The 13500-nt window shown below is 35.6% G+C and overlaps 1 protein-coding gene across 1 annotated transcript in view; it reads right to left on the bottom strand.

The window, feature by feature from the left end:
* AMMECR1 (AMMECR nuclear protein 1) overlaps positions 1-13500 on the bottom strand; it is a 132818-nt gene that overhangs the window by 62143 nt on the left and 57175 nt on the right. Inside the window, exon 2 of the mRNA XM_045817674.1 lies at positions 6094-6204. Coding sequence (XP_045673630.1) covers positions 6094-6204 — 111 coding nt within the window. The remainder of the gene's footprint in view (positions 1-6093; positions 6205-13500) is intronic.

Here is a 13500-nt window from a genome sequence, read left to right as displayed (position 1 = left end):
CTTTAATTTCTTTCCACATTCTGCTGGACATTTTTTTTGCCACATCTTTGCACATTAGCACAATCACAGATAAGGAAGGAGTGCATTAAACTAGTGGCTAAAATGAAAATTCTACAGTTCCAGAAATTATAGTTAACTGTCTGATCCTATGGATAATTTTGAGTAAAGGTTATATAACAATCTAGGTTCCAAACTGTACTTTAAATTAAATACTAAATCTGACAATTTCTCATTTGGTAATTCATATATTGAAACTAACAACTTAGGTATAAGTTTTAGGAATCATACCATCCTGCCTTTTGTAAAAAGGCCACAACATGTAGACTGTAAATTAAGCTAATTAATTCTGCATAGTGTTTTTGATAATATCTAATTTACTTCTCAAAAAAGCATATTTTAGCTACAAGTCTTGCCAGACACCTGCCAAAAATAGTCTGGCCTTAACATCTCCCAAATTAGCTTCCATGGCAATAGTGTATAGTCAGAAGTGACTCATGTACAGCTTTTCTTTTCATAAGAAAAATCAATCTGGGTGATGCTACTGTGAGGACTGATATTAAATTGGTGGTGAGGAGAGCTGTGCATATTCACAATTAGCCAAGTTTAGAGACCTAAAATAACAGAGAATAAGGATGATTACAAAATAGAACAACCTGAGGTGGGGAAATATGAATTATGCCGCTTATAATGGTTTTAAACTCATACTGCTATAAAAAGTGACAGATCACAACACCAAAATATAAAAGCAAATAGGACCTTTGAAAGTAATAAAGTAGATCTGTTATCTATTTCTAATATTTCAAGAAGCCTAATAATATTAGTAAGTGAATGGGTGTAACATGTAAATAATCAATTTCTCCCCCACCTCCCTCACCCACACGAAACTCAACTCCAAAACAAAACATATGACCTTTTATGTGGTCATACTGTTCCCTAAAAAGGAACAAACTTCCATTGCTAATTTCTCAGAATTAAGCAGTGGAAAAAGTAGCACAGTTCAGAATCAAGCTCCAGACACTTCCCACACCTGCATAATTATTTGACTGTGAAGAGGTCTACATACAACATTGTAAACTAGAAGAAAAGATAGTCTTTTAAGTGTGATGATAGACCACATTCCTCTTTTAAGAAAAAAGAATATATTTATCAATCACTTATATAAGTGTTATAATCACTTAGAATCTACATTCCTCTTTTATGAAATAAGAACACATCTATTACTTAAGTGATTTTCATGCTAGAAAAATTACTACCAACTTGAATTTTCACAAAGAAATAAACCTACACTCGACTAGACAATTAATTAGCCAAAAATTTAAGGAATATTCTTTGTGATGTTTGTGTTCATCTATATGAATTATAATTCTCTTATCTAATAAAAGTATACAATCTAAGTACTAAAACAAAGGAAATAAATTGTCTTTGCTTTCTAACATATAAAAGCCATAAATGCAAGTAGCTTGGTAAATACTAGAAGTTCTTCTTCAACTCGGACAAGAATATCTCTATATTAAAGTTTTTACCATTAAAAAATATAGTTATTTGTGGACATTAATTTGTCAACATGGATAAACTTCTATCAATGATTCTGAGTTCTTTCTCAATCTTGCTTCTTATTTACTATAGTCTTTCCTGCTTTTACCCAGAATCTACAAGGACAAGGACAAAATAACCTATTTAATACTTCTATGTTGTAAATCTTACAAAGTATGCCTGCTATCTACACAGAAATTATGCATTTTTACAATTGGGAAGAGATCCTCAGCCTATTTATAAGGTTTAACTTCAGTCTAAAATCAAAATTTCAACCAAGAGAACATACCCCTTGACTACGACAAGTGTTTTAAGACTGTATGTTTATATATATAAGAACTTAACCCAGGATAGGTATTTTATTTTAAAAGTATCTGGTCATTTTTTTTAAGATTTAGCTTTTAAAGATTAAGAGACCACAAACAAACTACATCATTGTCTTCTATGAAATGGTTGGCTTTTTATAAGAAAAAAAAAAGGGTACTTAAACAGGTATTTGTATACCTATGCTTATAGCAACATTATCTGCAACAGACAAAAATTGGAAGTCACTCAAGTGTCCAGATGGATGAATGAATGAACTGTGGTAGGCACATTCCATGGAATATTATTCAAACTTAAAAGGGAAGGAAATTCTAACACATGCCACAACATGGATGGATCCTGAAGACATTATGCTAAATAAAATAAGCCAGTCACAAAATGACAAACACTGTTTTTGAGGTACCTAGAAGAGTCCTATTCATAGATACAGAAAACAGAATGAAGGTTGTCATGGGCGGAGGGAGAAATGGCGAGTTAGTGTTTAGTGGGTACAGAATTTCAGTTGGGGAAGATGAAAAAGTTCTCAGGATGAATGGTAGTGATGATGCATATCAAATGAACTTGAGGTCATAAAACTATACACTTAAGCTTGGTTAGATTGTAAATTTTATGTTATGTATACTTTATAATAAAAAAGGACACAGCTGAGTAACATTCTGAAATCTGTACAATAGTCTATTTAATCACAGTTGAAAACAGTGAAAAACCAGATATTATCTTTTTTAAAGAGACCTATACCTAGTAAGCCTTTAATTGTTTATTTTTTGTCTTGGTTTCTCCTTCTATTTTATCTCCAACCTCCTAACTTCATTTTATTCCATTTGTAAATTTTATGATTTATGGGTTATTTAAGATTGGAAGAACAGACTCCAAGAATCACTAATCATTATATTAAGAAAACTGTATTCTTCTTGGAATCTAGTCCACTATTTACATGTATCCAATGAACACACTTTCATACCATACAGTAATATATTTTTTGTAATTAGCATTATCCTTTTCTACAATATTAATTCAAGTCAATTTTCTTCTGACTAGTCTACACAATTCCATCTATGGATTTCCTGGAATTGAAAATAACATTCCAAAATTTCAATCTTAACTCCTAACTAGAATTTCTGAAGAATTATTCATCCATGATTTATATAACTTATAGTAATCTGATTCCAAGTTTATTACATTCATGATGAAGCTGCAAAACATAAATCTTCAGAAAAATGTTATGTTGTCTTATCTTAAATGTAGCAGTTAAGAGAGAGTTTGGATTTTGCAGTCAGACGGCCTGGTCTGAATCCTGGTTCTACCACTTGCTATATGTGCGAATGGGTTAATTATTTATATGTATTCTGTAAATCTTAGTTTCCAGAGGAAAAGGGAGGTAGGGGAGGTAGAAGGAGGTAAAGGGTGGATAAATGGTGATGGAAGACTTGACTTAGGGGTGGTGAACACACAATACAATATACTAATGATGTATTATAGAACTGTATACCTGAGACATATATAGTAATTTTATTAATCAATGTCACCCCTAGAAATTCAATACATAAAAAAATTTAAATGTGGACATTAATACCTAAGAATTGTTGTTAGAACTATGTATATAAAGCTCCATTGCAGTGTCTGACATGTAGTAAGATTCTTAATAAATGGTAGCTATTAACAATGATAACAACAGTAGCAACAACAGCCACACATGGAAGGGGAAGTGCCCCACTAGACTGGAAGACATCATATTGCAACTTTTAAAAATGACTCCACAAGTTTGATACTACAATGAATCCAGGAAAAAGAACAACTATATATCATAAGACTTGCTTTCTTGTGTTCACCTCTTCTAAATAACTTCATTCTTGTTATCATATGAAGCAAAAGAAATTAAGCAAAACAAAACTGAGAAAGCAACACTTCCCTCTAATTTGACATACACAATTTCAGGAAGTTGTATTAAAAAATGATGAAAAAGTTGAAAAATAAACAGGAAGAGCTACAAACTACAATAAAGGTAACCACATATACAAATGTAAGTAAATTTCTAAGTTTGACTATTTGAACAATTAATTCAGAATAACATTATTATCAAAAAAAATATACTGTAAATCTTCTAGTACCCTTGAAGACAGATCCACAAGTCCAGAAAAATGGGGTATTTTAATCCTTTCTTATCAGTATAGGCAAAAAGATCATATTTTCTTTAAACAAAACCAAATTGCAACTACAGATACAACTACTAAAGATAGTTTAAGTATATAATATTTGATACTGCAACATTTCATTATAAAGCTCAAAGGGTTTCCATGGACTCCCCAACTACAAATGAAAATTAAAAAAATTAAAACAGAATGTTTCTGAAAATATATTCCTTGGAACACTAATTGCATAAGACACACTGGGGTAGTAGAATAAAAGGGTTGTATAGCCAAAAAAAGTTGAAGTCTGGAAAGTGCTGCATCCTTTCACTCTTAAAGATGGACAACACTGTGAACATAAAGGTTCTGAGAGTTCCTTCGGTGAGCAAGAGCTGTTTAAATTTATTTAACCAGTGTTTCTAAAATACAAGGTCCAGCACAAATAACGTCCCTTTTTTATTACAAAATCTTTTATTACAAAATCATAAGCAGGTATTCTGTAACATAACGATATCACACTCAAGGATACCATATGATATTTTAGGTGAAATGTTCAAATTAAAACTATAAATTATTATACCCATATTACTACCCTACCAACCACATTCAAGCAGGAGTTACTTCTGTTGGACCCTGTATATTTGGCCATAGAATTCTTTTATCTTTAGGCAATACCAAGGAACCAGTCAGTGTTCCTCATAACAACTTATATTAGGAAATATATAATTAATTGCCTTGATTACCTATTAAAAATGTAATTCCATATGTACTTGTCCCAAAGAGGGAGTCACAGGCAGAATTTGCTAAAATCTCAATATGAGTCCATGGTATTTCATGTCATGAAAAAAAATTTAACATGCCTAGATTAGCGTTTACACTATCTTTAGCAAGTTGTGGTTATACCTAGAATATGTGTTTTGACCCCTTTACTGCCTGTATGTTATTTAATCAAGTCCAAACACCAAACTTCTAATACTTGTGAAAATCTAAGAATAAATGTGACCCTCCAAGCCTTTGCTTTTCTTTCTGGTCTTTATTGTAAGCAAAGTAAACCCTATAGCTCTGAGCTACACTTTTCAATAAAAAGAATACAGTTACCATGAATTTATTAACTGGTATTATGAGCTACCTTTATGCAATCCTATAGTAAAATAATGAATGTTCCATACCGTTAATCATGAAGCAAAGTAGGGATTATTACTTCATTCCCCTAACACCTCTCTAACACCCCTATTATGTATATACAACAAAATACATACTGTAATTACTACTTTATCTACTGGAGAATAAGCAAGTTTCCCCAAGAATCAATGGTCACAAGGGACCAATTTCTTGTTGGATTGACATTTGTGCATATTGCAATTATAGAAATTATATTATATTAGATAATCACCATAAAATGTGAACAAAAATGGGAGATTCCTTTACTAATAGATTATTATTTAAGGAATTTTCTTCTTTTGAAATATTTTTGAATACAATTTGCTAGAAATCTGAACTTGAACCAAAAAAAAATCAGATGGCATACTAGATAGTTTTTATGAATTCAGAAATTAAGAACAAAGTCTTAAAAATGTTTAATAAGGCATTCATTATTTTGTCCTTGCATTAGATGAAACAAAATAAGTAAGTTACAATTAATTCTGGGTGCAGAATGAATGTGGATGATTATGCTGCCAGGCTGCGGCATCACTTTCTTCCAAGGATCCTGGTTCAATTTCAAAAATACATAAAAGTGTAAGAAAATGTGCAAGGTGAAAACAGACACCAACAATTATTTAAAAGCCTAACATTGAAAACACAAGGACTATTATTGTGGAAATAATACATTTTGGTAACCCATAAATATTTGGTCATTGATTTTCAAGTTATAGAAAATAATCTGATATTGAAAGAAAAACACTTCAAAACATCTATGGCACAGTATTTTATATTATGATAGTATATATCCAAAACATGTTACCAGAGATATGGCTGAAGAAAAAAATAGAACATGAAAGGACTCAATATGTTGACAATTTAGTAAAGGAAAAGAAATTAAAGAATCAGGTTTAAGTTTTGCAGGGTTTTTTTTAATGTAGAAACAGAGATAACAAAAATTGTTCTTCACCTGGTAAGTGTGTACTCCCTGAGTCCAGAATGCAAATTCATGGCAGAAAAAGTACCTATGCATCCACGCAATCTTTTGTCTCGACCAATCTTCCATGTTACAAACAGTGGGCTGTAATGGAAGATAAAAATCAGGTAAATCAATCAATTCAACTTAAGCAAGTATTTATTGAATATTTACTATATGCAAGGTTAGATATCTGAGATATAAAGACCAAGTGGCATGACCTCAGGGGCTGTGTCTAGCCCAATAGGACTGCACTTAGCAATAATCACAGCTACATTGTTTTGAGCATATATTAGGCAACACAATAAATGTTTTAAACAAATTATCTATGTTATCCTCATCAACACCTCTAGGAGGCTGGTTGTATTACTGACATTTTTATTTTTAGATTTGAGGCAGTCCCACAGTTCATTCATAACAAAGTAGGAACTCAAATCTGGGCAATCTTGACTATAGAGCCTTGGCTGACTACCTAACACTTTATTTAAACCTCAAGTTACTGACTGAGTCATATGTCTAGTTTATAAAATTAGGGAAGCCCAGGCAGGTGTGACTCAGTGGATTGAGTGCCAGCCTGTGAGCCGAAGGGTCACCAGTTTGACCTCAGTCTGGGCACATGCCTGGGAGTGGGCCAGGTCCCCAGTGGGGGAAACATGAGAGGGAACAACACGTTGATGTTTCTCTCCCTCACTTTCTCCTCCCCTTCCCCTTTCTCTAAAAATAAATAAATAAAAATCTTTTAAAAAAAGAAAAGAAAATCAGGGGTAAAACCACTAATTTCAATAGATACTTAACTGAATATATTGGGGCAAAATACTGTGGAAGGTACTACAAGAAATACAGAGTTACTGAGACTTCTGGACAAGATACAAGCATAGGTAGATGCACTTTGCCTCCTCACACTACCAAAAGAAGGATAACAACAAATTTAAAAACAAAAACAACCAGAACTATCAGAAAATTGAACTGTATGGAAGTCCGAAAATCAAGTAGTTAAAGAAGAAACATTCATCCAGACCAGCAGGAGGGGTGGATATGGGCAGCTGGGGCAGAGAGGATGTGTGGCAAGATAGCTGGTGAGGCAGCGGGTGGTGGACTAGGTGGTCCCACATTTGCATGCAGATAAACTGGGAGGAACAACTGGGGAGTGAGACAGACTGCACAACCCAGATTCCAGCGCAGGAAAAGAAAGCCTCAAGACCTCTGGCTGTAAAAATCTGCGGGGGTTGCAGCAGTGGGATAAACTCTCAGCCCCACAGAAGAGTTCATTGGAGAGACCCACCCACCCAGGAATCAGTGCCAGAAGGGCTCCATTTACTTGTGGGTGGCGGGGAAGTAACTCAAAGCTGGCCCAGAACCCAGCAAGAGGCATTATTCCTTCTCGGACCCCTCTTCCATATGTAGCATCACAACAGGCCAACGAAGATTGCCCTGCCTTGGTGAACACATAAGGCTCCTCCTCTTACTACCTAATAGGCATGCAGAGACAAAGAAATATGGCCCAAATGAAAGAACAGATTAAAGCCCCAGAAAAAATACAACTAAGTGACAAAGAGATAGCCAACCTATCAGATGCAGAGTTCAAAACACTGATAATCAGGGTGCTCACAGAAATTGTTGAGTCTGGTCACAAAACAGAGGAAAAAGTGAAGGCTATGGAAAGTGATATAAAGGAAAATGTATAGGAACCAACAGTGACAGGAAGAAAACCAGGACTCAGATCAGTGAGTTTGGACCAGAAGGAAGAAATAAACATGCAACCAGAACAGAATGAAGAAATAAGAATTCAAAAAAAAAAAGAAGAGAGGATTAGGAACTGCCGGGACAACTTTAAATGTTCCAACATCCAAATCACAGGGGTGTCATAAGGAAAAGAGAAAATGCAAGAAATGGAAAACTTATTTGAAAAAGTAATGAAGAACTTTCCCAATCTGGTAAAGGAAATAGACTTCCAGGAAGTCCAGCAAGCTCAGAGTCCCAGAGAAGTTGGACCCAAGGAAGCACACACTGAGGCACATCATACTTACATTACCCAAGATTAAACAATAAGGAGAGAATCTTAAGAGCAGCAAAAGAAAAGGAGACAGTTACCTACAAAGGAGTTCCCATAAGACTATCAGCTGATTTCTCAAAAGAAACCTTACAGGCAAGAAGAGGCTGGAAAGAAGTCATGAAAGGCAAGGACCTACATCCAAGATTACTCTATCCAACAAAGCTATCATTTAGAATGGAAGGGCAGATAAAGTGCTTCTCAGATAAGGTCAAGTTGAAGTAGTTCATCATCACCAAGCCCTTATTATATGAAATGTTAAAGGAACTTATCTAAGAAAAAGAAGATAAAAAATATGAACAGTAAAAAGACAACAAACTCACAACTATCAACAACTGAACCTAAAAAAAAAAAAGCAGAAACAAAAACAAACTAAGCAAGCAACTAGAACAAGAACAGAATCACAGAAATGGAGATCACATGGAGAGTTATTGGCAGGGGGGTGGAAATGGAGGAAAATGTACAGGGAATAAGAAGCATAAATGGTAGGTACAAAATAGACAGGGAGAGTTAAGAACAGTATAGGAAATGTAGAAGCCAAAGAAGTTATATGTACGACCAATGGACATGAACTAATGGGAGGGGGAATGCTGATGGAATCAGAGTGCAGGGCAGAGTGGAATAAAGTAGAGGGAAAAAAAATGGACAACTGTAGTAGCATAATCAATAAAATATAATTTAAAAAATAAAAAGAAAAAAGAAATACATAGTTACCTAAGACACAGTCCTTGTTCTCTAGCAGCCAGTACAGAAGGCTGGTATGTTCACAGCAAATTAAGACAAGGTGATGGAAATGAGTATTATAAACTATTTCCAAAATGCCATAAATAAAACAACTGGGATAGAAGAAAATTTCATCAACTGTGATCATCTTTAGCTTGGCCTATAAAAATGAGTAGGGTTCATATAGGTGAAAGACAATAGCAAACATTAACAAAGTAATTCTCTGAAACCAGAAAATTTATTTTAAATTTTAGATAAAATTATTGCCAATAATTACAATCTCTTAAGCATCAACACTATCAAAGTATCAACTATAATATAATGGCATAAAGAAAGTAAGATGATTTTAAATGAAGTTTAATACAAAAAATGTTTGGATTCAGCTGCAAACTACTGACAACCTAAATTATTGGTTAAGTCTAAAAACAATTATTTTCATTAGAAGCAACTTTATATGTCATTTTTATGACATTAATTAATTCACACATTTTAGGACATTTGTAAAAAGATAAACACTCTGGCCCTGGCTGGCATAGCTCAGTGGATTGAGGGCAGGCTGCGAACCAAAGCATCGCAGGTTCAATTCCCAGTCAGGGCACATGCCTGGGCTGAGGGCCAGGTCCCCAGTGGGGGCCACATGAGAAGCAACCACACACTGATGTTTCTCTCTCTCTCTTTCTCCCTCCCTTCCCCTCTCTAAAAATAAATAAGTAAAATCTCAAAAAAAAAAAAGATAAACACTCTACAGTTGGGGATGGTGACTATTAATATGAGTATTCACAGTATTATTAGCATGATAAAATAGTTTTCAGCTTTCTTTTCTAAAGAAATTTATTTATTTATTTATTTATTTTTAGGGGGGGGGTTATAGCAAGAAAGAGAGGGAGAAAAACATCAATGTGTGGTCCCCCCTCATGCCCCCTACTGGGGACCTGGCCTGCAACCCAGGCATGTGCCCTAACTAGGAATCAAACCAGCGACCCTTTGGTTTTCAGGCTGGCACTCAATCCACTGAGCCACAGGAGCCAGGGCGATTTCAGCTTTCCAAAAATTTAAATCTTAGAAGAAATTTAGAAGTTATCTGGTTCTCCAAATTTTCCTCAGTATAGGAGGACAAATGTGCACAGCAAACCTGTATGTTTCTAAAATACCAGAAAATAGGAAAATCTAATGAATACTACACAGTATTATACAAGTGGGCGTAAGTACAATCTCCCCCTCCTCAAACAGATGCCAGGACAAACTGGAAAGGTTGGATCAGCCAGAAATATGAGACCCAATCTAGTAGCTTCTATACTACTCCCACTAGAAGCTCATAACAAACCTCCCAGGTTTTTTTTGTTGGTTGGTTGTTTTAAACATTTTATTTATTTTTAGAGAGGGGGAGGGGAGAGAGAAAAAGAGGGAGAGAAACACCAATAGGTTGCCTATTGTACACTCCCTGACCTGGGTTCAAACTGCCATCTAGGCGTGTGCCCCGACCAGGAATCAAACCACTGACCCTTGGCTTCGTGGGTGGACGCCCAATCAACTGAGCCACAGTGGTCTTGGCAAAACCTACCAGTTTATTTTTGATTGGCTTTCCAGCACCTGTCCTGACTCCCTCTCAATCTCTTTGCTGTATTTTTTTCTATTGTATATCCAGCCTTCATCAAACTCAGGTATTCTAGAGAATATCTACAAATTTCCACCAAATCAAAATTTCTACTTATCATCTCATTGTTTAATTCATACTACTCAATGAGGCTTTTTAGTGAATGAAAGAATGAATCATTACTGAATGAATAAGACTCCTGATTTTTGTTTCTGATATTTCATTGTTGGTGTACAAAAATGCCTTTGATTTCTGAATACTAACTTTGTATCCCACTGTTTTGCCAAATTCACTTATTAGATTGAGTAGTTTTTTTGGTGGTATACCAACAATGAAATATCAGAAAGAAAAATCAGGAAAAAAAATCCCATTTGATAAAGCAACAAGAAAAAAAAAAGTACCTAGGAATAAATCTAACCAAGGAGGTAAAAGATCTGTACTCAGAAAACTACACAACAAAGAAATTAAGGAAGACACACACACAAAAAATGGAAGCATGTACCACGCTCATGGATTGAAGAATTAACATCATCAGACTGTCCATACCACCCAAAGCAATTTACAGATTCAATGCAATCCCTATTAAAGTATCAATGACATATTTCACAGATATAGAACAAATATTTCAGAAATTTATATGGAACCATAAACAACCCTGAATAGCTGCAGCAATTTCAGAAAGAAGAACAAAGTAGGAGGGATCACAACACCTGATATCAAACTGTATTACAAGGTCACTGTAATCAAAACAGTCTGCTACTGGCATAAGAACAGACACGTAGACCAATGGAACAGAACAGAGAGCCCAGAAATAAACCCAAGTCTCTATGGGCAATTAATATTTGACAAAGGGGGCAGAAGCATAAAATGGAGTAAAAGTAGTCTCTTCAACAAATGGTGTTAGGAGATCTGGACAGCTACATGAAAAAAAAGAAACTTGATCACCAACTTACACCATACACACAAAAATAAATTTAAGGTGGATAAAAGACTTATAAGTTGTGGCACCATAAAAGTCCTAGAGGAAAACATTGGCAGGAAAACCTCAGACATTCCATGCAGCAACATCTTCACTGCTATGTCCCCTAAAACAAGGGACATAAAGGAAAAAATAAAGAAATGGGACCTCATCAAAATAAAAAGCTTCTGCATGGATAAAGAAAACAGGATAAAAATAAGAGAGAAACAACTGTATGGGAAAACATATTTGCCAATGATACGTCGGACAAGGGTTTGATCTCCAAAATACATAAAGAACTCACATGATTCTACTCTGTAGGGGACCAGTTTGTTTCAGTTTGGCAAATGTGACTCAGCTCTGTATGGAAAACCTACAGAAGTGAAGTGGTGGGCAGGAGCCAGACCTTCAAACCAAGTTTTCCCGGGGAAATCAGGCCTAGAAAATGTATACAGACTGTTATGTCTTGCTCTTGCTAAAACTCCTGGTCTAAAAAATCAAATGTGTATTGTCTATCTTCAAGGTAATTTCCAAAGCCTGTGTGAATTCACCTAAGGACAGAGCTAATCAGTTCGCAGCCATTCCCCTCTGCATGTTATTTTCATTTCCTTGAATGTACCTAAAATGTAGAGAATAATATTCTATGTAATAGATAATAAATCTTTATCTGATGTAAGCCCCGAGAAAAACAATAAAAGCCTGTCTAGGCAAGGGTCGGGGCGCTCTCCTTTTGAGAGAGTGTCCAAGGCCCTCATAGACACTCATCCCTTGAGAGAATAGCCATGCCATTCCCTTTTTCTCCACAGGATTGTTATCACATTTATTGTGGTATGCTCATGGATTAAGGGAATTAACATCAGAATGTCCATACTACCCAAAGCAATTTACAATTTGAGTAAATACTCAAAATACTCAATTGCATTTATTCTCGTCTCCAGTCACAACAAGTTGGAACTCTGCTGGCCAGAGTCTGCCATACCACTCCAGGAAGACAAACAACCCAATTAAAAAATGGGCAAAAGACTTGAATAGACACTTCCTCAAGGAGTACATGCACAGGGTCCAGAGACATATGAAAAGATGCTAAGCATCACTAGCCATCAGAGAGATGCAAATTAAAACTACAATGAGATAACCACTTCACACCAGTCAGAATGGCCATTATAAACAAAGCAACAAACAAGTATTGGAGAATTGGAGAGGGTGTGGAGAAAAGAGAACCCTAGTCCACTGTTGGTGGGAATGCAGACTGGTGCAGCCACTGGGAAAAACATTGTGGAATTTCCTCAGAAAACTAAAAATTGAACTTCCTTTTTACTCAGCAATTCCACTGCTGGGATTATATCCTAAGAATCCTGAAACACCAATCCAAAAGAACCTATGCACCCCAATGTTCATTACAGCACAATTTACAATAGCCAAGTGCTAGAAGCAACAGAAGTGCCCATCAGTAAATGAGTGGATCCAAAAACTATGGTACATTTACACAATGGAATACTACACAGCAAAGAGAAGGAAGGAGCTCCTACCATTTGCAACAGCATGGATGGAAATGGAGAGCATTATGCTAAGTAAAATAAGCCAGGCGGTGAGGGACAAATACCATATGATCTCACCTTTAACTGGAACCTAATCAATAAAAGAAAAAAGCAAGCAAAATATAACCAGAGACACTGAAATTAAGAACAATCTGAAGTAACCAGAGGGGAGGTGGGATGGGATAATGGGGGAAGGGGGGAAGGGTTTTCAGGAACAACTACAAAGGACACATGGACAAAAGCAAGGGCGGGGGTGGAAGCAAGGGAGGGGGTGGAAGCAAGGGAGGGAGGTGAGTTTGGCTGGGGTGAGGGGGAGTGGTGGGGGTAAATGCAAACAGCTACAATAGAACAACAATAAAATAATTAATAATAAAAAAGACTTAACTCTTCCAGATAACTTGAAGTTGAAACTGATAGGAAGCCCTGAAAGGAGAGGAATAGAAAGGGGTAAATAGTGGGGGTGGGGGAAGGTAAGGTTCCAATGCATTTTATACTTTCTCAACCAATCTTTTACGGCAGATAAGGAAAATACACTAAA

This window comes from Phyllostomus hastatus, unplaced genomic scaffold (genome assembly GCF_019186645.2).
Source record: "Phyllostomus hastatus isolate PE091 unplaced genomic scaffold, TTU_PhHast_1.1 phas_scaffold_28, whole genome shotgun sequence".
In the NCBI taxonomy this organism is placed as follows: Eukaryota; Metazoa; Chordata; class Mammalia; order Chiroptera; family Phyllostomidae; genus Phyllostomus; species Phyllostomus hastatus.
This window is presented reverse-complemented; position numbering and strand designations above follow the sequence as displayed.